The sequence below is a fragment of the Mus caroli genome, unplaced genomic scaffold (assembly GCF_978045245.1).
Source record: "Mus caroli unplaced genomic scaffold, Mus_caroli_1 scaffold_16, whole genome shotgun sequence".
In the NCBI taxonomy this organism is placed as follows: domain Eukaryota; kingdom Metazoa; phylum Chordata; class Mammalia; order Rodentia; family Muridae; genus Mus; species Mus caroli.
In genome coordinates, this window is record NW_028227271.1 from 95093155 (window position 1) to 95117414 (window position 24260).

Consider the following 24260-nt stretch of genomic DNA (forward strand, 5'->3'; position numbering starts at 1 on the left):
GGTACAACATACCCACACTTATGGACACAAGGAAAGCAGTTCTAAGAGGAAAATTCATAGCTCTGAGTGCCTCCAAAAAGAAACTGGAGAGAGCATATACTAGCAGCTTGGCAGCACACCTGAAAGCTCTAAAACAAAAAGAAGTAAATACACCCAAGAGGAGTTGACTGTAGGAAATAATCAAACTCAGGGCTGAAATCAACCAAGTAGAAACAAAAACATCTATACCAAGAATCAATCAAACCAGGAGTTGGTTCCTTGAGAAAATCAACAAGATAGATAAACCGTTAGTCAGACTAACCAGAGGGCACAGAGACAGTATCCAAATTTACAAGATCAGGAATGAAAAGGTAGATATAACAACAGAAACTAAGGAAATCCAAAAAAATTACCAGATCCTACTACAAAAGTCTATATTCAACAAAACTGGAAAATCTGGATGAAATGAACAATTTTCAGCCAGATACCAAATACCAAAATTAAATCAGGATCAGATAAATGATCTAAACAGTCTCATAACCCCTACAAAAATAGAAGCTATCATTGAAAGTTTCCCAGAAACAAATGGGTTTAGTGCAGAATTCTATCAGACCTTCAAAAAAGACCTAATACCAATATTCTTCAAACTATCCCACAAAATAGAAACAGAAGGAGCACTTCCCAATTCATTCTAGGAAGCCACAGTTACACTTTCCCTTGGAGATGGAACCATTTCTGTCTATTCAGGAACTTGTTACACTTTCCTTTCATTGAGGACATCATAAGAGATTTTTTTCTACTTCTATCAGGTATATTGATCCAAATCGATTTTTAAAACTGGTTAAAATGCATATTACTTTTAGCTTCAGAAGAGATCGTGTATATTTACGAGACATTTAACAATTATAAATTATTTTGATGACTTAAAAATGTCAATACTGAGTTGTATTTTTTAAAAACTTAGTTTTATTAGTTTAATAAAAAATGGGTGAGGTAGTCCATTATTCTTTCGTAATGTTGAAATGAAAATGCAGTCTCAAATTTACAGTCAGTGCAGATACCTGTGCCTTCCTTAGGATCAATAAGTTGTCAAGAACACAGCTCACTTACAGATTTCAGAAAATAAATCTGTTTAAATTTAGTTTCACTACAATGGATAGAAATGAGGGCAATCAACCAAATAATAGAGGCAATACAGTGTCCGTTCTCATGTCATAGCATGCCACACTCTTGCCCATACATCAATGTGCTCATCAACCAGAAAGAGACACATTGTTTCAGCAGTCAGATGGAGCAGATGTCAATGGGATGCAGAGAGTCCCTTTTGTTATCACTGGTTAAGATCTGAGCCGGGTATTTCCACAATCTTAGCCTTTTACTTAAGCAGCTAAAATACAAGCTTGCATAAATTATAAACATGTAGGAAAAATATATTTGTAGCAAAAGTATAAAACAGGTGATCATGATCATGTCCTGTAAGAGAACAACTGCCCACAGACAGAAAAATATTCAAAGGCCATGATTATTACTCAAGGGTTTCTTTTATTCAAGAACTCAAGATTCAAGACAATGATGGTTTGATTATAAAAGTGTGAATTAAGTGTGGTTCCATTCTGATTGATTAGGCCGTATTATCATTTTTTATACTGCTCATGCCTCTTTCCCTGAATGCATCTGTCTGATTTTTAATCCTAAGAACTTGCAACTATGCATTGGCATAAGATGGTTAACAGAGGATTCTCTTTAGCAATTTCATTTTTTTTCTTTTTTTAAATTTATTTTTTATTAGATATTTTCTTTATATATATCTCAAATGCTATCCCGAAAGTTCCCTATACCCTCCCCCCCACCCCCCGACCTGCAAAATCTTTCTGGCATATGCAATAGTGTCTGGGTTTGGTGGCTGATTATGGGATAAGCTGGACTCAGGAAATGCAACTCAAAACAACCCTGAGATTCCACCTCACACCAGTCAGAATGGCTAAGATCAAAAATTCAGGTGACAGCAGATGCTGGCGAGGATGTGGAGAAAGAGGAACACTCCTTCATTGTTGGTGGGATTGCAAGCTGGTACAACCACTCTGGAAATCAGTTTGGCGGTTCCTCAGAAAATTGGACATAATACTACCAGAGGATCCAGCAATACCTCTCCTGGGCATATATCCAAAAGATGTTCCAACCGGTAAGAAGGACACATGCTCCACTATGTTCATAGCAGCCTTATTTATAATAGCCAGAAGCTGGAAAGAACCCAGATGTCCCTCAACAGAGGAATGGATACAGAAAACATGGTACATTTACACAATGGAGTACTACTCAGCTATTAAAAGGAATGAATTTATGAAATTCCTAGGCAAATGGATGGATCTGGAGGGCATCATCCTGAGTGAGGTAACATATTCACAAAGGAACTCACACAATATGTACTCACTGATAAGTGGATATTAGCCCAAAAACTTAGGATACCCAAGATATAAGATACAATTTGTTAAACGCATGAAATTCAAGAAGAACGAAGACCAAAGTGTGGACACTGTGCCCCTTCTTGGAATTGGGAACAAAACACCCATGGAAAGAGTTACAGAGATAAAGTTTGGAGCTGTGACGAAAGGATGGACCATCTAAAGACTGCCATATCCAGGGATCCATCCCATAATCAGCTTCCAAACGCTGACACCATTGCATACACTAGCAAGATTTTGCTGAAAGCACCCAGATATAGCTGTCTCTTGTGAGACAATGCAGGGGCCTAGCAAACACAGAAGTGGATGCTCACAGTCAGCTATTGGATGGATCACAGGGCCCCCAATGGAGGAGCTAGAGAAAGTACCCAAGGAGCTAAAGGGAACTGCAACCCCATAGGTGGATCATTATTATGAACTAACCAGTACCCCAGAGCTCTTGACTCTAGCTGCATTTGTATCAAAAGTTGGCCTAGTCGGCCATCACTGGAAAGAGAGGCCCATTGGACTTGCCAACTTTATATGCCCCAGTACAGGGGAGTGCCAGGGCCAAGGAGGGGGGGGGGACGGGACTGGGGGGGGAGTGTATTGGGGACTTTTTGGATAGCATTGGAAATGTAATTGAGGAAAATACCTAATTAAAAAAAAACAATGAAATAAATCTTTTCTCCCCCCCCCAAAAAAAAAATGGGGTTCAGAGCTAAACAAATAATTCTCAACTAGGGAATAACCGAATGGCTGAGAAGCACCTGAAAAAATCATCAGGGAAATGCAAATCAAAACAACCTTGAGATTCCACCTCACACCAGTCAGAATGGCTAAGATCAAAAATTCAGGTGACAGCAGATGCTGGCGAGGATGTGGAGAAAGAGGAACACTCCTCTTTAGCAATTTCTTAAAGGATACAGTTTGTCTTTTTGTTTACACTTTCAGAACCAGTTCAGACCAGATGAGAATTTATTCTGCCCAGCCTATAGGAGAGTGTTGCTAAGGGAAGGGAAGTTTATTCAATTGCTTAGAGGGGGTGCATATGTAACCTAATGTAATTAGGGGGCCTGTAGTTGCTAGGTACATATCGTTCAGAGTGTATGTATGCTGAGTGTGGGTAGGTGATGGTTGTCAGCTTGCTAGGTACATTATAATTAGAGGGATGTAAATATTGCCTAAGGCAAATGGAGTCCTAGGTTACTAAGTGATTCTCAAATCAGAATTCAGGCTGCCCTTTGGAGGTTATAAAACAGGATTTTTCTCAGGTCCCTGACTGGGTGATGGGAGCTCCTGTTGTCTCTTTAGAAAAGTGTTGTCAACCACCTGCTAAGCCATTTGTAAAATGGACACTAGCCACATTGTCACCAAGTCTGTACCCATATACTACAAAGAGATCTCTAGACAGGGAGAGGCCCAGTGCCTGTATCAGCAATGATCTTATTGGCTGTGAGGAGTGCCATTTTAGCTCAGAAAGGTAACACAGATTTGTTATGCCCCAAAGCGTCCCTGGAAAGCAGCTATAGCTTCCAGTGCTTATTATTCCTACCACAGGGATGACTACCACAGGGTTTTCCATGTGATGAGAATTCAGCTCTAATAACCCTCTTCTCCTGAGAGCCTAGCATGGTGAAAGTCCACAATTTCTACACAGGTGATTGAATTCTCTACTAACAAGACAATTTTTAATCTAGGAAGGTGCTCAGCCTGACCCATTATATGGTCACAAGGGTTTCAAAAGATCCTTCTCATGCACTCAGGATAAATACCAAAACACAAGCAGATTATCCATTCACGCGCACATAGTGAATCATGGGAAATAACAATGTGCCATAGACGATAACTCTGAAGACAGAAGTTAGAGCACACCGTGGATAACTTAACTGCCAGCTGACGTGACCGAACTTACCATTGACGTAGAGATAACTATTAATGATGTAACTGAACTCTAGGCTTAAAGACTGTTGTGTGTGATGGGTTAAAAGGTGTGAGAGGGTAGGCAGGGGAATGCTTTAAGTTCTGTAGTAATATTTAAGAAAAAACTGAGAATACAAAGTGAGAAGAGACAGGAACTCTAAAAAGTTGACTCTAAGAAGTGACATGCAGTACTAGCAAGCACTTGTGCAGAGCTTACACAGTTCTAAGACATGACTATAAGAGAGCAGAGTCATGCATGCTACCTGTTTGACCCTCACTCTGTAGTGTTGTTGCTATTATCACCTGCTTGGATAAGGAAATTAGGTTTTATTTATATCAAAAAAGTGATTGTAGTACTAGTATATGTTATTTCTACAACCCAACTTCCTTTATTGTGACATTTTCATACTATATGAAAATATTTTGAGTTCCTGGAGATGACCAATTCTCCTCTTTTAGCTGTTATTAGTATCCCGTAGCTCTTTATCTAGGGGTGGACCATCTAATATTTACCCCATTGATGCTAGCATACAAACTAACACACACTGTGTAAGTCTTGTTTAAGTAACCAGGTTGTTGAGATTTTGTTGTTGAGATTTCTATCATATATAGAAAACATGCTCTCACAGAACATAGCCTCCTTTTCTGGTTCTTGCAGTGTTTCTGGCCCCTCTGCTCTGCTGTTCTCTGAACCTTGGACATGGGTGTTTGGTTGCAGCTTCTATCAGTTGGGCTTCTCTGCATTTCGAGTAGTTGTGTGTTTCTGTTGTCATCTATCTGTTGTGAAAAGCAGCTTCCTTGCTGAGGAATAAGACGCATACTCCTGTGTGGGTATAAGGATAAGTATTCAGACTGCAGTTAGAAATTATACTGACTTAGGAGAATGGCAGCTATCTTCCCTTTTAAATGCAGATTCTGCTAATAGATAAAAATGTGACGTTTGTCTGCGTCAGATTTGCTTTGCTTAACATGATGTTTTCAATTTCAACTAGTTACCTACAAATGACATAATTTTGTATTTTTTGATGTCTGAATAATACTTTTCCTTGTATGTATGTGTGATATATGTATACATATATGACGCATACATGCATCACATTTTCTTTATCTACTCATCGATTGGTGAGTGCTTAGCTAGGTTGGTTCCTTACTGCCTATTGTGAAGAGTGCTAAAGTAATCACCAATGTGTAGATAACTCTACTATGTGCTGAGTAGAGTTCTTTATGTAAATACCAAAACATGGTATAGCAGAGTCAGATGGTAGCTTTACTTTCCATCTTTTGAGGAACAGTTATACTGATTTTCATAGCATTGGAAGGTTAATTTGAGGTTCCATCAAGGGTAGATATGGGTTTCTTCATCACATAACCATCATTGTTTATCTTCTTTAAAAAAAAATGATTTGTGTGTTTATGTGTAATATTCATCTGCATGTGTGTCCGGGCACCGTTTGCATGCCTGGTGCCTGCTGAGGTCTGGAGAGGATGGTGAATACCTGAGACACAGAGTTACAGACAATTGTAAGCTGCCTCATGGCCTCTGGGAATCGAGTGCAGGTCCTCTGCAAGAGCAGCACGTGCTCTATAGTGCTGAGCCATTTCTCCAGGCCCTAGTTTACCTTCTTGATGTTAATCATTTTCTATAATGAGACAGAAGTTGAATATAATTCAACTAGCACTTCCTTTATTCCTAAGGATTCTATGTATTCATTGACAGTTTTGCTTCACTTAAGGACTTTCTGGCCAATTCATTTGCCCATGTATTGGTAGATTATTTGTTCTTTTATTATATTTTTATTTACATCGTTTGTATCAATTCCTTTTCACATGAATGTTCATCAAAATTTTCTCCATTCCAGTATGTCTCCTCACTCAGCTGCTTCCTCTGTCATGCAAATCCTTGGAATTCCAATCTCACATATTCTTACTGTGTGTCTTCTAATATTGAGGCGGTATCCAGAAAGTCTTTGGTTTTCTCTGTACCTTGAATTTTCACTACTTTTATTCCTAGTGGTTTCAAAGTCTCAGGTCTTAAAGTGTTCACTCTATTCGCAACATGTCTCCTCCTGATTTATTAAATTGTATGGATTAGTTATTCTAGCTAACGATTTCCAGGTAAAATGTATTCACTTTTCAATTTTTTTAATTCTTGAGATTATATATTTTTGTATTCTTTGTTCCCTCTGATATAATATTCACAAAGCAGCTGATTTGTGCAGTCTGCTCAGTGGAGATACATCAATGTATACTCAGACAACATGAAAATAACCACATAAAACACTGAGATAGCTATGATAATTTAAATAAAACTAATAACTCAGATGCTTTATTCTTCTCAGCCTGGTTAACAACATAAAATAAATTTGCTTGCTTGTAATAAAATACAAATTTTCTCACAGTCTGGAAGCTGGAAGACAAAATCAAGGCACTGAAAAATGGAATCTGGCCCAGTTCAAAGGCCAATTTCTCTAAAGAAACCAAGAATCACTGGGTAGACAAGGTTGGCTATATCCAGAGGGAGTTCATGATGATTTATATTAATGAAACTAAAGTCTCCATTTTACAGTTAGACATCCAGAAAGAAAGGTCAGCAAACATCTTTTTCAGTCTTATAATGTGAGTATTGTGATCTCATTGGCATGCTGCAGAAATCAGCTTCTCTTGTGTTTTAATATTCAAACCCCTTGCTCTGAGTTAAATGACTAAAAATCTCTCATGACTGTAATTAGTACTCCAATGACTGATTTGCCTCTAGAATAAAAATTTTCTCATTTGCTGACATTAATAGATAACTAGTTTACAGTATATATGATAATTTCAATTCCCTTCAGGAAAATAAAAGCTCCTAATTTAGATAAATAAAAAATGTCTCCCTGCATCCCACAGAGACAGAAAACTAAAGAGTTGTCACTGAGTTGTAGCACAAATTCCAGTGTGGAATGATACCAATAGGCCCTGGTGAAATGGCTTGCTTTATGGAAAATAATTACCTTTTATATTTGCTAAAACTGCTAAGAATGTGAGGATCTCAGCTCTGTCCTTCTTCATCCCGACTGTGATCTCTACAAGGTTATTTCCACAGAGGATTGAGACCACCCAGCCTGTTTCCATGATCAAGAGGAAGGCAATGAGAAGCATGGTTTCTAAGAGAGAGACAGCTTCTTGTCCAGAAAACCACTTTTACTCTGCTTCCATCAAGTCAGCTTTCAACGAAAAGAAGTTTTGCTCTTAGAACTATATTTCTCTGTATTTATTTGAACTAAGAGTTAAGTTATTGTTTCTCATATCCTTAATGTTGGATTCACCAGATTCAATCTTCCTGCACCTTGATTTCGTCTTCCAGCTTGACCGTGAGAAACAAGCTTGTTTTCCTCATGAAGCATACAACACAACCAAATCCATTGTATGTTGCTTCAACAGGCTGTATAAGGCATCTGCATTCTTATTGGTATTATATAAAATATCCCAGTGATGGAAGGGCCAGCTTGACTTCCTCTTAAGGTCAGAAGCTCTCTTGATACAGGTCAAAATAAGTTAAATCCTGGGTTGGTTTGGGGGGGGGGGGGGCGATAATCACATTTTGACCCATTTTCCATAGCCTGACCTCCACCCTTATCAGATGTTCTGCCAGGTACTTTTGAAATATGCAGCCACAGTCTTTTGTTTTTTAAAAAAAAAATACCTTGGAAAATCCCTAGTCTTTTTGTTTGCTTCTGTTTTCTCAACACCCCCTGAGGAGACAAGCCTGTCAGGCTGAAAATAAAGCTTGCTTACATTGACCAAAAAACCGCAGGTGATGTTTGTATAGGATTGACATGAGCTCAATGTGTCTTTGTGATTATTTTGATTCAACCAGGAAGCAGAAGGGTTGTATTTGCCATAGCTGGTCAGTGGCCAGAGCTCTAGTTTTAGCAACAACTGATATGGGCACTATCAAGTCTGCACTGTCAAGTCCTGAATTGCAACATTCCCTCCAGTGGGAATTTTGTTTCTCTCCTACCCATGCCTATGTGACATTGTTTTCATAGTCTCGTGATTTTTAAAGACTAGGGAAAGAGAGGTGACACAGCAATCAAAGTTCCCAAAGTATAATGAACAAGTGAAGGTGGGAAAATCGTTGGCTAAACACCAAAAGACACACCAGCCTTTCTCTAGAATCAGCCTTTCTCTACCCAGTTCTCTGCTATAAAAGGCCCACAGACATGAGCAATCAACTTTCAGCTAACTTTGCTAATAAAAAACAGTTATCACTGAATGAGAACTCAACCTCCACACCCATAGTACATAATTTGTGGGGTACCTGGAAGTCATTTAGATAAATTTATGCAAACTCAACAATATGTTTGTATAAACAAAACCTGAGTAATGACCATGGAACATGCCAATGTAGATGAGAGAAATTTTACAAAGCCCTAACCCTAGACTAAGGACTATAGTAAAGCATGAGCTACTGAGAGAAGGGGAATCATTTTCTTCAGGGACAAGCCCAACAGTATATTATACAACCCCAGTGGTCGCCTCTCAACACATGTACATATAAGCAACATTAAATGAAATGGACTTACTAGGTTGTGTGTCTGTATGTGTGTACATGCATGTATGTGTGTGTGTGTGTGTGTGTATCACATGTATGTATTGTGTTTGTGTGTGTATAAGAGTCAGAATTGAAGAAGAGATCATGAATTTGGTTGGGAATCGAGGGCACATGGGAGAACTTAGAGGAGGTGAAGGAGGTGTAGAAATAATGTAAATATAGTACTCTTACAAAACTTCTAAAAGAATTAAAAAAAAAAAAACACGTGAAAAATTCTCCAGATGGTATGAAACCCATCTCCGTAGTTTACATAAAATCCCAAAATGCATCCAGTTGTAGCCGTTAACTCCATCATCCATTTGCTAAGCTGATGAGTGATTTCATTTTGTGAAAGCCCAATCTCCAACCTGGTATGTTACCTCAGCATCCCTGCTGTTTCTCATATATTTATGTCACTTGTGCTTGATGGCATGAGAGTTTGCTGAGTTTTAAACTTTGCATTAAAATTTACAACTACAGAAAATGATACTTTTAAGAATAAAATACGATATATTACAGTAGAGTAAGTAAATTCATGAAATTTTATAATTAGATGTTACAACAGTCAAGACCAGGAACAACACAGAAGTGTGGGGGGACATCTGTATTTGTCTCCACAACAGAAATATCCAGTAAAAGTGACTTTTATACAGAAACCACTTCGTAATCTCAGTTCATGATTCCCTTCCTTTGTTTGTTCCTTCCTTTCATATTGACTTAAAACTATTTTCTCGGGCGTTTGTGGAGATAAATACATTTGAATTCTTCTTAAGATTACTCAAGATCTATTACAATTAAAACACCAGATATTTAAAAACATTTTACTTTTATCTTTTAAAATGCATTTAAGGTAAAATACATCACTTCTTGTCTCTTCTTTCCTCCCTCCAACCTCTTCCATATCACCTCCCTCTAACTCCTCTAAAACATATAGACTTTTCTTCTTTATTATTGTAATAGAAGCTGATAGATATAGATAGATTATAGGCAGATAGATAGATAGATAGATAGATAGATAGATAGATAGATAGATAGACAGACAGACAGACAGACAGACAGACAGACAGATAGATAGATAGATAGATAGATAGATAGATACTAGGTAGATGCACAAATATATGAATATAACCTGCAAAGCACACTTTTGTGTTCTAAGAGTATATGATTTCATGGAGGGCTGCTTTTTATTGGATAGCCAATCAGAGCTCTCATTGCTGGAAAGAATAGTTCTCTTAGTGGTCATTAGTTGCCTGGAGTTCTTTGTTTAGAGTTAGTTTGCATCTTATTAAAATCCATAATATCAGACTCCATTCTGCCTTCTGAGAGCTCCCGATTTCCTCCAAGAGGATATTAAACAAAATTCATAATCTCCAAGAATTTGTCATCATCAAAACGAAATAAGCATCTGTGTCAATTGAAGCGCTGACACCTGCATAATAATTCAGAAAGTCTTCCTCTGAAACCTGAAGAAGGAAGAAGGTAAGGGTAGAAGAAACAGTGTCAAAATATGTGAGGCACACACTTAATTTCTCCCAAGACACTGCATATATGTATGGTTTGCAACAAATAGTCAAGCAGCGTGACCTAAGTCAGCAAGAATTTGCCCTGTATTTCCTTTCTGAAACTGTTCTGAGTTTGGACATTTACAGTGGGCAGCCAAAGACTCACCTGCATCTCATTTGTATAAACTTCTTCCTCAGGGCATCACTATTGATCTCTAGATCTCTTCCAAGTCACACAATAAGGTAGCCATTGACCACATACAGGGATTTGAATTTACACTAATTAAGATGAAGTCTAATCAAACACCACAATTCTTGGGTCACTGACCATTCTCCCTCTGTTACCAGCTCCATGTAGCCAGCAATTGATATACTGGGAAACACAGATGAGATCAGTTCTGTCACTACAGCAAGTCCAATGAGGTAATCTTGCTCTAGAATATATGCTGCCTACTTGTGATCATGATGAATACAGTCAATCCTCTCTGCTCACAGGTTCTGTCCTCAGGGACTCGTTTAACTTTTATTGGAAGAATTTAAAGTAAGTAGCATTGTGTCCATACTGTATATGTACAAGATGAGTAGAACTTATGAGCAAAAAATGATGTCGTTTCATATAAAGGGCTTGAGGATTTAAGAATTTTGTTACTTACGGTAAGTCCTGGAATAAATACTCTATGGATAAAATGATATGATTAAGCCTTACGATAAAGATTTTATCGCATAAATGAGCATACAATAAATAGAGAGCACACATACTCTCTCTTTGCAGAAGAGTCTTGGTCAAACAGATGTAGAGATAGAACTTGAGGAAGGGGCATCTTACAGGAAAGGGAGCACTCTGGAAAACAGGATGCATGTTACCCAATGGGCAACAGACAGGTGCAAAACAATCGCCATGTAGGGTGCAGGATCCAACTTATCAGTCTGGCCAAGATGTGTGTTTTCATGATTAGATCAACCCTAGCTTTCTGTGCTAGGTGACTGTACTGAGAACAAAGAACAGTAATTAGCATCTAGTTTCCCTTCCTCCCTCCATCCTTCCCTTTCTCCCTCCCCTTCTTCCCTCCTTGTTCTTGTCCTCCTTGTACTAGTAATAGAGTTATTCTATCCTTCTTGGTTGTAGAAGTGCAACTCAAAGCTGAAAATGAGATGAAGTTGTTAAGCCTCCTAGGTGAACATAGTCTGACCCTGTGGAAAGAATAGAAAGGAATAATAATAGCAAATTGTGTCATAATATCTTATCCTTGGCTGTTAAAATGGTAATTTTATGAGTAATTGTGTCATGCATTTTAAAAAGACTCACCACTTTCAAAGTAAAATGTTATCACCTGTAACAGAAGCATCACACCAATGATATTTATAAATGACCCTGAAGCACAATCACGTTGCTGTAATAGGGTCACCGGTAAAAACACCACACAGCTAGATTAAAGTACGCACAAAAATAAACACTTGCCCAGTCCTAAACAATACACATTCCTGTTCACTTCTATACAGTTTATTAAGGTAAAGTATTCTACATTATAATAAAGTATTACATTTTTATCAACAAACAAAAGCACAGCCAGAGAGCCTAAGGATGCAAGTGACATGTTAGCTAATGAGAGAAAGCACACTTAGCAAGTCGTTTACTGGCAGACTTAGATGTTCTGTTCTATTGAAGCAGTTGCTGTTTCAGACCTTTAATTTTTAAAAGAAAATCTGCTAAGTCAGAACTTCTTAAAGCAAAATCTCTCAGAAAGTACCAAATGACGTGCTTTTATAAATGTCTAAACTGATAGCTCACAGAAATCTTAATTTCTGGTTACCCGAGAGGATGCCCCAGTTTTTTTGTTTTTGTTTTTGTTTTTTTTCATTATAACAAGTAGATACCTCATATACACAGAGCTTACCACTAGAAACACACCTTATTTTATTTTATTTTTTTTGATGTAATGGTATTTTATTTTATTTATTTTTTTATTACATATTTTCCTCAATTACATTTCCAATGCTATCCCAAAAGTCCCCCATACCGCCCCCCACTTCCCTACCCTCCCATTCCCATTCTTTTGGCCCTGGCATTCCCCTATATTGGGGCATATAAAGTTTGCAAGTCCAATGGGCCTCTCTTTCCAGTGATGGCCGACTAGGCCATCTTTCGATACATATGCAGCTAGAGACAAGAGCTCCGGGGTACTGGTTAGTTCATCATGTTGTTCCAACTATAGGGTTGCAGATCCCTTTAGCTCCTTGGGTACTTTCTCTAGCTTCTCCATTGGGAGCCCTGTGATCCATCCAATAGCTGACTGTGAGCATCCACTCCTGTGTTTGCTAGGCCCCTGCATAGTCTCACAAGAGACAGCTATCTTTGGGTCCTTTCAGCAAAATCTTGCTAGTGTATGCAATGGTGTCAGCGTTTAGAAGCTGATTATGGGATGGATCCCTGGATATGGCAGTCTCTAGATGGTCCATCCTTTCATCACAGCTACGAACTTTGTCTCTGTAACTCCTTCCCTGGGTGTTTTGTTCCCAATTCTAAGAAGGGGCACAGTGTCCACATTTTGGTCTTCATTCTTCTTGAGTTTCATGCGTTTAGCAAATTGTATCTTATATCTTGGGTATCCTAAGTTTTGGGCTAATATCCACTTATCAGTGAATACATATTGTGTGAGTTCCTTTGTGATTGTGTTACCTCACTCAAGATGATGCCCTCCAGGTCCATCCATTTGGATAGGAATTTCATAAATTCATTCTTTTTAATAGCTGAGTAGTACTCCATTGTGTAAATGTACCATAATTTCTGTATCCATTCCTCTGTTGAGGGACATCTGGGTTCTTTCCAGCTTCTGGCTATTATAAATAAGGCTGCTATGAACATAGTGGAGCATGTGTCCTTCTTACCGGTTGGGACATCTTCTGGATATATGCCCAGAAGAGGTATTGCTGGATCCTCCGGTAGTACTATGTCCAATTTTCTGAGGAACCGCCAGACTGATTTCCAGAGTGGTTGTACAAGCTTGCAATCCCACCAACAATGGAGGAGTGTTCCTCTTTCTCCACATCCCCGCCAGCATCTGCTGTCACCTGAATTTTTGATCTTAGCCATTCTGACTGGTGTGAGGTGGAATCTCAGGGTTCACACCTTATTTTAAATAAAATATTTAGCATGTATACTATAAATACCATCAATATTCTTATTTATCAAACAGAATGCTGCTTCGAAACCAGTGTTTATTTGATGTCTACTTAACTGTTTGCTGTCAAGATAATATTTACATATGAGAACATCTCACTGTTGAGAAAATAGATTGAGTGACAGTTCTGTTAAAATGACAAGTCACTATTGGCTTGGCACTGTTTTAAAGCTATATGCAACATTTTTGCCACTAGTATACAAATTATATTTACATACAAATAAATATCTCGCATAAACATATGGCTATAGAAAGACACAGCCCTTCTAAGTATTGTTATATTACTGATTTATTTAACATTTGTTTGGGGTTTTAATTTATAAGAAATAAATGTGAATTTCTACTCAAACACTTTCTAAATAACTGATTAGTTAAGCTCAGATTCCCATGATTTACTGCAGGCACGTTGCAGCTTCAATGACGCTCTTAAGTAAATGTATTTTGAATGATATTGCTAAATGAGTTTTGAGGCATGAGTAGGAAACCTGTGGAATGGTACTTTACGTCTCTGTTCCCTTGGAAACGAAGAGAATGTCCTGGGCTTAGTAAGGCAGTGAGTGACTGGCATTAGATAATACCCCATATTTGTGATGCACTTCATCTCATCAGTGTAGAAGAGCCAAAACCCAAGTGAGCCCTGGAAGGAACAAGCCACTCTTCCATCCATCATCTTCTTTCCATGTGAGGTTCCCTTTCTGTTCTGAGTCTCCCTCAGACTGCCGATTATCATGAGTTCTGCATACAGCCTGTGCGTTTCTAAGATACCAGCTTCTGGTATCTTAGAGCACCAGAGAAAGATGCTATGAGATCAATACCAGTGTCTGAGTGCCAAGTGAAAAGGTCAGTAAATTCTGTTCTGAAGAATCAGGAGAAGAATCCAATACGAGTGATTAAAAAAAAGAAGAAGAAAAGAAAAGAAAGAAAAAAAAGAAGAAAAACGATGACCTTTTGAGGGTTTTTTTCCTGTGGTGTACTTTACCTTTTGCTACATGTGAGATCCATATCAGAAACTCAGCTGCCTGTGGGTGGTTTATATTCTCAGTGAGTTTTACTTCCATTACATTTTTCTGAGGGGAAGAAAAAAAACTGGCTTTGGCAAAGCAGGTGTGAGAATTAAACAAGAAGGCCGCTATATTCTCAGAGAGGAAGGGCTGCTTCACCACAGCCTCTCACCGCACCAACCCAGACACCAGAGAGAATGTCTTCTCACAACAATGTTCTCAGAAGCCCCATCAATCATTTGCTTGTATATCTTTCAACAGGTTCCACCCGTCATCTACTTTAGAAGAAATAATTTGAGGCATTAACTTGGCGAGGGAGTTTTTGTTGTTGTTAGAACAAAAGAACTTCGCTAGCTCTAACCTGAGTACACAATTTTCACCTAAGCAACTTGGAGGAGTTAAATCATGCTGAGAAAATGATCTGTCAAACTAATCTATTATACAGCAGATCCTTGAAGCTTTTGTTTGTACTTTGAGCCATGGCATTTCTAAGATTTAAAACCTTGTTACTGTATTTGAGAAGCTCTTGATTTTAAAAGCCCCCTCCAAAATCTTTGTTTTCCCTTTGAGTCAAAGCATTCCTATGACTAAACTTTTTTACTTCATCTAATAGATATTTTAATTAAAATAATAATAATTTCTAAGAAAATAAGCTTGTTGGACAATTTGGAAAGTTGGAAGCTATATATTTTGTATTCTGTGCTCAAAATAGATTTGCATAAATCTAGAATATATGTGAGTCACAGCATGCTAATACAATTTTATCAAGCAGGAGAAGCAGCGTACCCACACACTAGCTAACTCTTTCCTTGATTAAATATCACGTCTAAATAACAGTCTAACTGTAGGTAGATTCATGAAGGTGAGGACCACTTCCTGCTTGTATGGTCCAATGAGGCAATCTACAATGGCCAGGACAGCTGAAGGAATATATCCACTATCTAACCCCATGAATAGGATATGCAGTACAATATGCTTGCATTGTCTGGGCAGACTGTCAAAATTTGTAATTCCCTCACACAGTGCCATATGATGGGCTCCAGCTGTCTACCTGAAAGGCTATGTGAGGGTTGGAAAGGAGAATTTCAGTGCTAGGTTGTCCTCCTTCCCCGCAGTCTCTGATCTATTAACTGTTGGATGTCAATTTGGTTTACAAGCCACTGGTAGCATCAAATTCACTGCCCCATGCCCACTCCAGAGAAGAGCATGAGGGTCAGTAAATAATTATCAAGATATTTTTACCTGCAAGCCACATTGAGTCATTACATTACATGCTGAGTCAGTTGGCAGGTGACATGGAGGGCTGCCACGCCTTCCTGCAGCGTGGTGTGTAAGTCTGAATTGTAACTATGTTCATGCATATAAACCACACAGAGTAAATGAACTGCTATGCATGGGTGGAAAGATCCTACCAAGAACAAGAGAGTGGTGAGACACTAGTCCTTCAGACTGAGGAGGGGTTCTGCTCCAGTCTATACCTAATTCAACACATTTTGTTTCTCCTTTGCACTGAGACTGTGGATGCATCTGGAGGGCATCATCCTGAGTGAGGTAACTCAGTCACAAAAGAACACACATGCTATGCACTCACAGATAAGTAGATATTAGCCCAGAAGCTCGGAATACCCAAGATACAATTCGCAAAACACATGAAGCTCAAGAAGAAGGAAGACCATAGTGTGGATACTTGGTTCCTTCTTTGAATGGGGAACAAAATACCCATGAAAGGAGTTATAGAGACAAAGTGTGGAGCAGAGACTGAAGGAATGACCATCCAGAGACTGCCCCACCTGGGGATCCATCCCATAAACAACCACCAAAATCAGACACTACTGTGGATGCCAACAAGAGCTTGCTAACGGGAGCCTGATATAGCTGTCTCCTGAGCGGCTCTGCCAGTGGAATGCAGCTCTTAATAGTAACTAAGTCTTTTGCCCTTCTTACACAAGGCTGTGTTCTGAAAGACACTTTCCAGGTTCAGTATTAGAAGCATTGGCTTGGTCAGAAGATTTTAACTTGGAAATGTCTGCATGCATTGGTTTTATTTCATTAAAAAGGCTGCTAATTCCACCCTCTCTTCTCTCCTGTATTGGATCCATGTCCAGTAGAAAAGTCTTCCCTAGAAATGTGTTTAGGAGTTTGTGTTGTTTTCTGCCTCCTGACCCAAGTACTTCTCATTTTACAGGTGGAATTCTGTTTAAAATCTACATGTTAAATAAATTGAAAGCATGTTTATTAAGTTATTAGATAATATCTTTAAATGTATCTTCTCTCTTCCTTCCATAGCTACTAGGAGTGAATTAATAAGTCATTCTTGACTGTGTGTCTAAGAAATCATAGATGAGACTAGAAGTGTGTGTGTGTGTGTGTGTGTGTGTGTGTGTGTGTGTGTGTGTGTGTGTGTGCAGTGTTCCTTGGACATCAGGTTCTTAAGAGACCTGGTTTCTCTAAGGTGAGAGAAGGCCTTGGTGGAATCTTGTCCCTGAGTCCAGAACCTAAACCTCTGAAAGGGAGGCAGCTGAATGTGCACAGTGAGACAAGGGTTATCTAAAGTTAGATCATTGTGCCCTGAACCCCCATAAGACAGGAAGCAAAGTATCACTGGAAGAGACAGCGCTGATAGCCACAACCCAGGCACTGCTCAGAATCATGCTCACTCGGTAGCCCCCATTAAGCAAGCCACAAGTCATACCCAGAATCAAAGACACAAATCTATCTAGAGCAGTAGGCTATGTCCACCATGCCTAGGACACAGGAGACTTCTCCTGAGCCACAGTTTGCAGGGCACATGCTTTAAAAATGATACCTTCCTGCATAGTTGTGCTTCTGATATGACTTATAAATATTTTCTTGTTATGTTTGGTATTGGTTGCTCTGCCATTCTCTAAAAAGACTAGTTAGTAAAGCCAATGGAAAATATGTCTTGTATAATGAATGGAGTGGGGGGAGGGGAGAGGCTCACTTCCTATGACATGAAGGTATCCATGCTCAATCTCAAGACCAAGGCCTCTTTTCCAGTCAGTATCGAGATAAGTAAATTGAGCTTCCCTAACAAGAAACAAAGCAAGACACACTAGTAAAGAACTGATATAGCTTTTTTTGGAACGGGACAGCAGAGGGCGGCTCCTGAGTTCAAGAGAGAAAGGTACGGAAGCCAAGCATGGGTTTGCCTGAGGTGCCCCACAAAGGCTGTGGGGTGAGGATGGGAGACATTTGAAGCACAGGGTTGGCATGGCAATGACTCCCCAGCGGGAACCCAGCGAGCTGGGTGGAGAGATTGTGGAGTTCAGAGGCAGAATCTCCACAAGATAATAACAGGTCAGCCATTGCCTGACAATCTGGCCAGGCCCCTGGGGGCTGAGAGTTGCCAGCTCAAGTGGGGGAACGTGCTGGTCTGTTTTTTATTATTTCACACAACACAAGCTCATTTCATGGAAATCAGAAGCAGTTTTCAAAGCAGAGCAATGTAGTGAGAAGCCAGTTTGAACTAGTCAGCTTGGTGTGTAATTTGACCCACAGTTGAGCTGTACCAGCCAGTCAGAGTTCAGAAAGAACTTGAAAAAATGAACTTATTCAGTACCAAGCCACTGAGATAACAATCAGATTTTGTGAGTAGCAGTCACTTTTACATCTGGTGCCCAACATGATTGTGAAAGAGGAAACCACACCAACACAAAGGACAACTGACAGACAAGTCAGAAGACATCGGGCAGAGTCACATAGAAGAAATTCACCTGATATTGTCTCCAGAGGTAGCATTAGTTCTTTAAGTTCAGCTGGGCAACCAATGAAAATCACAACTGGGAGACTCCAAAACAGTGGGAGCCTGGAACCTGAGAAAGGAATGACCCAGAAGCCTCTGAGACGGCAAATCACAAAGCCAAAAACAATTTTTACTTATATTGACAGATTTTGCCTGCATTAAAAATTGGAAACTCAATTTCAGATCCCTTAAGACTAAGGGTAGGAGTAGAAGGGATGGGATGTTACTTGTGAAAGTCATTGCAGTACTTACTGCAACTGTGACTATAGGGTAAATTACAATCCATATATATATATGAAGATATACAAAGGAACTGAAGCAGAGATGATGCAGAAATCTTCCCCTCCCCCTGCCTGCAGACAGCTCAAAAAACTGACTGAAAATAGACAGATCAATCATCATACTGGCAGATAGGAAAACCTTGATAATGAAATGGGCATTAGCTAAGTGAGAGATAATCAGGATTTCTGTTAAGAAGGATCCTTGCATCAACAGATCTTCATAAGGACATTCACAATATTTAGTTTAAGGAACTGATAATTGTTTCTATTGTAGTAGTAAATATGTATGCCTTCTGACTTAAATAGTAAGCAGAGGAATTTTAATCCAGCAACATAGATGCTCTGGCAAGGGATCATATCCAGTGACCTTCAAGGTCTATATGATATAGATGGAATGACACATCTTTAACCCCTCTGGTAAGAATACAGATGTGTCCTTAGTACACACCTTTAATCCTAAACAAAGTAAAGATAGTTTGTAGAAGGAAGCAACCACATTTGAAAGTGATATCTAATTGAGGGTGAGTAAAAATCACAAATCAGAGAATAATTTCACAGAATGAATCAGAGATAGGATAAACCCATGAAGGCCCTCATAGCTTATATGTCTGGGATGTCTACAATTAAAACAAAGGTTAAAACTTGGATCCTTATCCCCAGACCCTCCATTCTGAAATGGGAAAGTCTCTGGAAAGCTGCAGTTATTGCAAGCCCTTGGGCCAGAAAGGGTATAATGTCAACACAGAGGCTGACAAAATCTGTAATTTTTCCAGAATGCCTTACAGGCCTAAGCAGGTCTCTGCACATTTGATTAGCATTTTTGTAAGCTAATTTTCTCAACAACATACCTGCCACCTCTTCGTGACGAATTATTTTTGTGACTGCATTCATGAGACAATCCACAATCAGCATAAGGCTCTTCTCTCCCCTGTTGGATGTCTGTCAAAGCTTAGGTTTGTCCAGGCAGTAACAACAAGATTCGAGAGAGCCACCTAATTTTCTTTTGATATTATTAATTGTGCCATAGAGTCCAAAAATGTCCCTGTTCCAGTAAATGTCTGATATGTAGCCTCACTATTTTCTTCTGAGTGGCCAAATCTTTTAAGTTCAGACTCCATTTTAGAGAACCTGACCTTAGTTTGAACTCAGGTAAACTAACAGGCTGGTACCTACCATTAGTTTCCAAGTTGGCCCCCAACAAAACCCAAGCCTAGCTCCAGACTCTAGGCTAATTCCCAACAAGACCAATGTCTCCAGGTTACTCCCCCAACAAACCTGTACCCCCAGGTTACAAGGCCACCTCCTGCCTAATGACCACCCATGCAGATGGGAGCAGAAATTAAGTTTATAATTTGACTTCCAGCATTAACCAGTTATGTTAAAGGCCACAGTAGTTTTCCAATTGGATCCTTGCACACTTATTCTCACTTGCTGCTTACTATAAAGCCTTGCCCCAGTAGATATTTGAGGCTCCTCTACCACTAACTTGAATAGAATAAAGACCCTGCTGTGAGTTGTATCAGATCAAAAAACAAACAAACAAACAGAACTGATATAATTCTCAACTTGCAACACAGGTTTTAAATCAATATCATTCCTAATAGAATAGAGAATAGAGTGTAAGATGAGACTTAAGTAATGGAGGTAGGGTGAAAGTAAAACAAAGCCTCTTGAGACCCACTTTATGGAGCTTCTTAAAGGTGAAGACACCATTAACTAAAGCTATGTCCATAAGCCAATGCCTAGGGGCAGCCAGATATGGGATCTGTACAGGGGACTTCCAAACAACAAAAGCAACTAGAATTCCTCCCAGTACCACAACCAGAGGCTGCTCACTGTGTTGTCTGTGTCTCCAAGCACAGTCATCCAGAGTAGGAATTGTAGCTTCAGGCTCTGTTTCTCTCATTTCTGGGGCTTCCTGTGTGTATACATTAGCCCCTTGTGGGTCGGTTCTCTCATGTCAATAATATGTGAGCAGGCCTGGGTGCTAGAAAGAGGAGTCATGAACTGGCAAGATGGAAACTCTGCTTTGGCATATTCTTGATTTTAGTCTGTGCCACACCCATCCTCTTTGGGTGGATAGAATTGTCAACAATGTTGGCTAACAACAGACAACAAAAGTAAACATTGCTTGAAAGGAAAGTTTGCTAGTTATCACAGTGAAGCTGTTCCACATAAAACAGAATTCAGCCCAGGCTCAGAACTCCAACCACAAGGAAGCATTGAAAAGCCACTGGCCTACCATTCAAAGAAATGGCCTCCACTCTCACATTCATCTTTTAAAAGACAAAGGGAACAAGCAAACCAATGGTCAAGTTCAATCTATTTGTCAAAACAAGGAGTGAACCTCCAGATTGACATGGGGAAATTATGAATCTAGTATATTGTTTCTTTCTGATACCCAAATTGAGACTAAAACCCTTAAGATTTTACTATATAAATAGAGGTATCCTCATACCTGGCTTAAAGGTGAAAATATACTGGTTTTCTGGGCAAACACGAGATCATTAATGACCAAGGGAGACAAGCCAAGTTAATTAAGCACCTGTGTGAATCAGCCACAGTGTTAGGAAATTCAGAGATATAAATTTCATAATTCTCATTTTAGAGATAAGGAAACAGTTTCAAAGGAGGCAAGCTCATAGTTAATTATTAGTGACTTTATTTCTGCCCTCTTGTCAGCCTAGAAAATACAGTGTGCTGGCAAAGAAGAGTCTGTTTGATGAACAGTGAATTGAAGAGCATTCTAAGTTTGGGGGTGGAGCGTAATCACTCGGAGTCACATGACTGCATGCATGGCCTAGTTTCCAGGGACAGGTCTTTAGAGCTTCCAAGCCGTCGTCATCATGATGATGAAGTACACATCTGTGTCAATGGATGCACTTACACCTGCATAGTAGTTCATGAATTCCTCGGGGGTCACCTGTAGTGGAAACGTCAGAAAGAGAAAAAAACACTTTGTTCTTGTTTTAATGGAGGCCATCCTTCCAACCTTGTAAAGAGAAAGGGGCGATCCCACGAAGGGCTTATTCCTGTGTGATTACAGCTGTGTGCGGAACAAACCTAAAAGTAAAGTAAAGATGAAACCAAGTTAAAGATCATGGTAAGAGTGATTCAGGGCAGGAGGAGAGGTGACCCCTAAAAATATCCAAGCCATCCTAAGTGGAGAGAGGAAGAGAGTCATGGGGTGACATCTTTTAAGAACTGGGGCTTGTTAGTTCAGACACAAGAGAGTAGGCCCAGAATAGGAAATATGTGTCCTTCAGCTACAGTTAATACTGTCTTTCTGGTACATGTCAGAAGCAGGCTATGTACAATATCAGGATAAGCGATGTCTTGTCTTTCAACAAATGCTCTGTCCTATGGGTAAAGAAAGTGATTTCTAGTAAAACGCAAGCAGTTTGCGTGAGTTTCTCAGTATGAATTCCTCATTCAAGGCTGAGAGTAAGCAAAAACACTACCTTCTGCAGCTCTCTTCCCAGCCCTCCCAGCTTCTCCACTGTGTGCTGCATTTGACTGATGGCCTGGAATATCAGCAGATGTGTTTATCTATGTCAGAATTCATAGAACTTTGGGGGTGGGGGATAGGGGAATCTCATAAGTTAGTAGGAGTTGGCAACTTCTAAGTCAAAAGATAAAATCATCACAAGAAAGAAACTTGAGAAATAACTGAGAAATTATTTCAAGTCCATAATAGCTTAATCTGTCACACTAATCTTTGGAAACATTAGTGTCTCTTTCATATACTCACCGACAAACTCACTGACAAACAGGAAAATTAAACCAAAACAAAGAGCAATAAGCTAAACAAATCTACAATCTTTCCCAAACCTCTTTCCTCAAGACCAGTAAAAGACTTTAGGAAGAATGACCCTGAATTCAGTGAATAGAGGATCTGTGGTAATAAGTTTGTAAACACAAATAAACAACATACACATGGGAATTGTTCTCTGTGTGAAAGTGTTTGTCATAGGGTGTTTTTATTTTATCTACAATATCTTTGGATTTTTAGGATGTTATTAAAACTATAAAAGTTTGGGGGCTGGAGAGATGGCTCAGCAGTAAGAGGACAGACTGTTCTTTTAGAGCACCTGGGTTCAATTCCCAGAACCCACAAAAGTTTGAATCACTCGGATGAACATATTTATTATATCTATTAAATAAGGTATCTGTGGAGCCTTAGCAAATAGCTAGTTGATAAGTGCCCAATAAATATTGTTCAGATTTATTGCTATATTATTGTTCAGATTTATTGCTAATTATAAAGCTGTGTATATATTATGTTTAGTAATAAAAATAAGCTTTTTTATATGATTTATATGTAAGAATCTCAAATATGGGTGTGTGTGAGCATACATTAAATATGGACATACAGCAAGTATGCAAAGACTTTGGGTACATCTTCCCAAATGTCATGTTCTGTGGTTCTTCAGTATAGCCAGTAATCTCCATTTTAACACACACACACACTGAAAAGAAACAGTTAATATTCTACATTACCAGGCTTATGATACTCAAGCAACATCAAACATTGTAACTACAAAAAAACAAAAAAACAAAAAAAAACCCTCAATAACCCTTTGAGAATTTGAGAGATCACCATGGCAGATTAAGATAAATGTCAGAAGGGGATGAAATGGGGACGTTAAATCAGTTGAATCACAAATGGCTACTTGAACTTGTTAGAGACAAGGGCAGCTGACATTTCCCTTGTGACAAAGAGGAACCACCTGCAGAAGGAACCAGAGGCAACAGGGACCATGTAGAGCTGAGCTATTAGGGGAAATGGCAGTTGGTTATTTTTCACTTGACATCTTGGAGATCAAAGACAGCAGTACTAGAGGAAACATGCCGTTCTGTTATTCCTGTCCTAGATAATTTGGCTGCCCAACAGAAGCTCTTGTATCTGGCGCACAATTCCTCAACCTACAAGACACTTCAGCTACTGCTCCATGTCTGTCTGCAAAATGTCAGCAGGAGGGCACTTCCCCTTCGTACCTCCCACCCAGTGACAAGAAGACAAGTCATCAGGCTTTCTGGGAAAGGGAGGGGGAACTCCCTACCGAGGGAGGAGGCTTCTTACCATTAGCACTATCCCTAGCCACGGTCCCAGTTACCTTTTCTGCTATGGTCTGAAGGTTCAAAGGTTCTGCTCTTGCTGCTGTTGTTGCTGCTACTGCTGCTGAGGCTGAGGAACTCCCCTCCCTCAACCCTATAAATCTCAGGTCATCTAAGACAAAAACTGCCTCCAAGTGGTCAAACAGGTGGCTTATGCATCTTATTGCATCTCTCCCATATATGTTGTATACTTGACGGTAATGACCAATGAAGATGGAGTTGCTTTTGTCCTGAAGTTCACTGTAATTTAGATGTGCAAGCTAATCTCAAAACTGACTAAAGAGTGAGTCAGGGTAAAATCTGCTCTCTGGGATTCCCTTTACCAACAGCCTCTTTTCACACAGGCAAGTGTGAAGGCAAACGATGCTCTTAAGGGCAACAGAATAGGAGCCAAACCTCCTGAAAGGCCCCCATTTAAAATCAAGCATGCTTTTATTGTAATCTACTTCATGAGAATATAGCTAAGCTGTACACGGGGAATCCAGCAATGATGAGATGGG

At 39.4% G+C, this 24260-nt stretch overlaps 1 protein-coding gene across 3 annotated transcripts in view; it reads right to left on the reverse strand.

Annotated features, from left to right (window-relative positions):
* Positions 1 to 9977: 9977 nt before the first annotated feature.
* The window catches only part of Capsl (calcyphosine like), a 36202-nt gene continuing 21919 nt past the window's right edge, over positions 9978 to 24260 (reverse strand). Inside the window, exon 6 of one of the 3 annotated variants that reach the window (XM_085831430.1) lies at positions 9978 to 10379. In XM_085831430.1, coding sequence (XP_085687556.1) covers positions 10278 to 10379 — 102 coding nt within the window. In that variant the 3' untranslated portion in view covers positions 9978 to 10277. Of the gene's footprint in view, positions 10380 to 11258; positions 11408 to 21273; positions 21566 to 24260 lie in introns of those variants that run through there. The other 2 variants (XM_085831428.1, XM_085831429.1) reach the window with 2 other exon arrangements.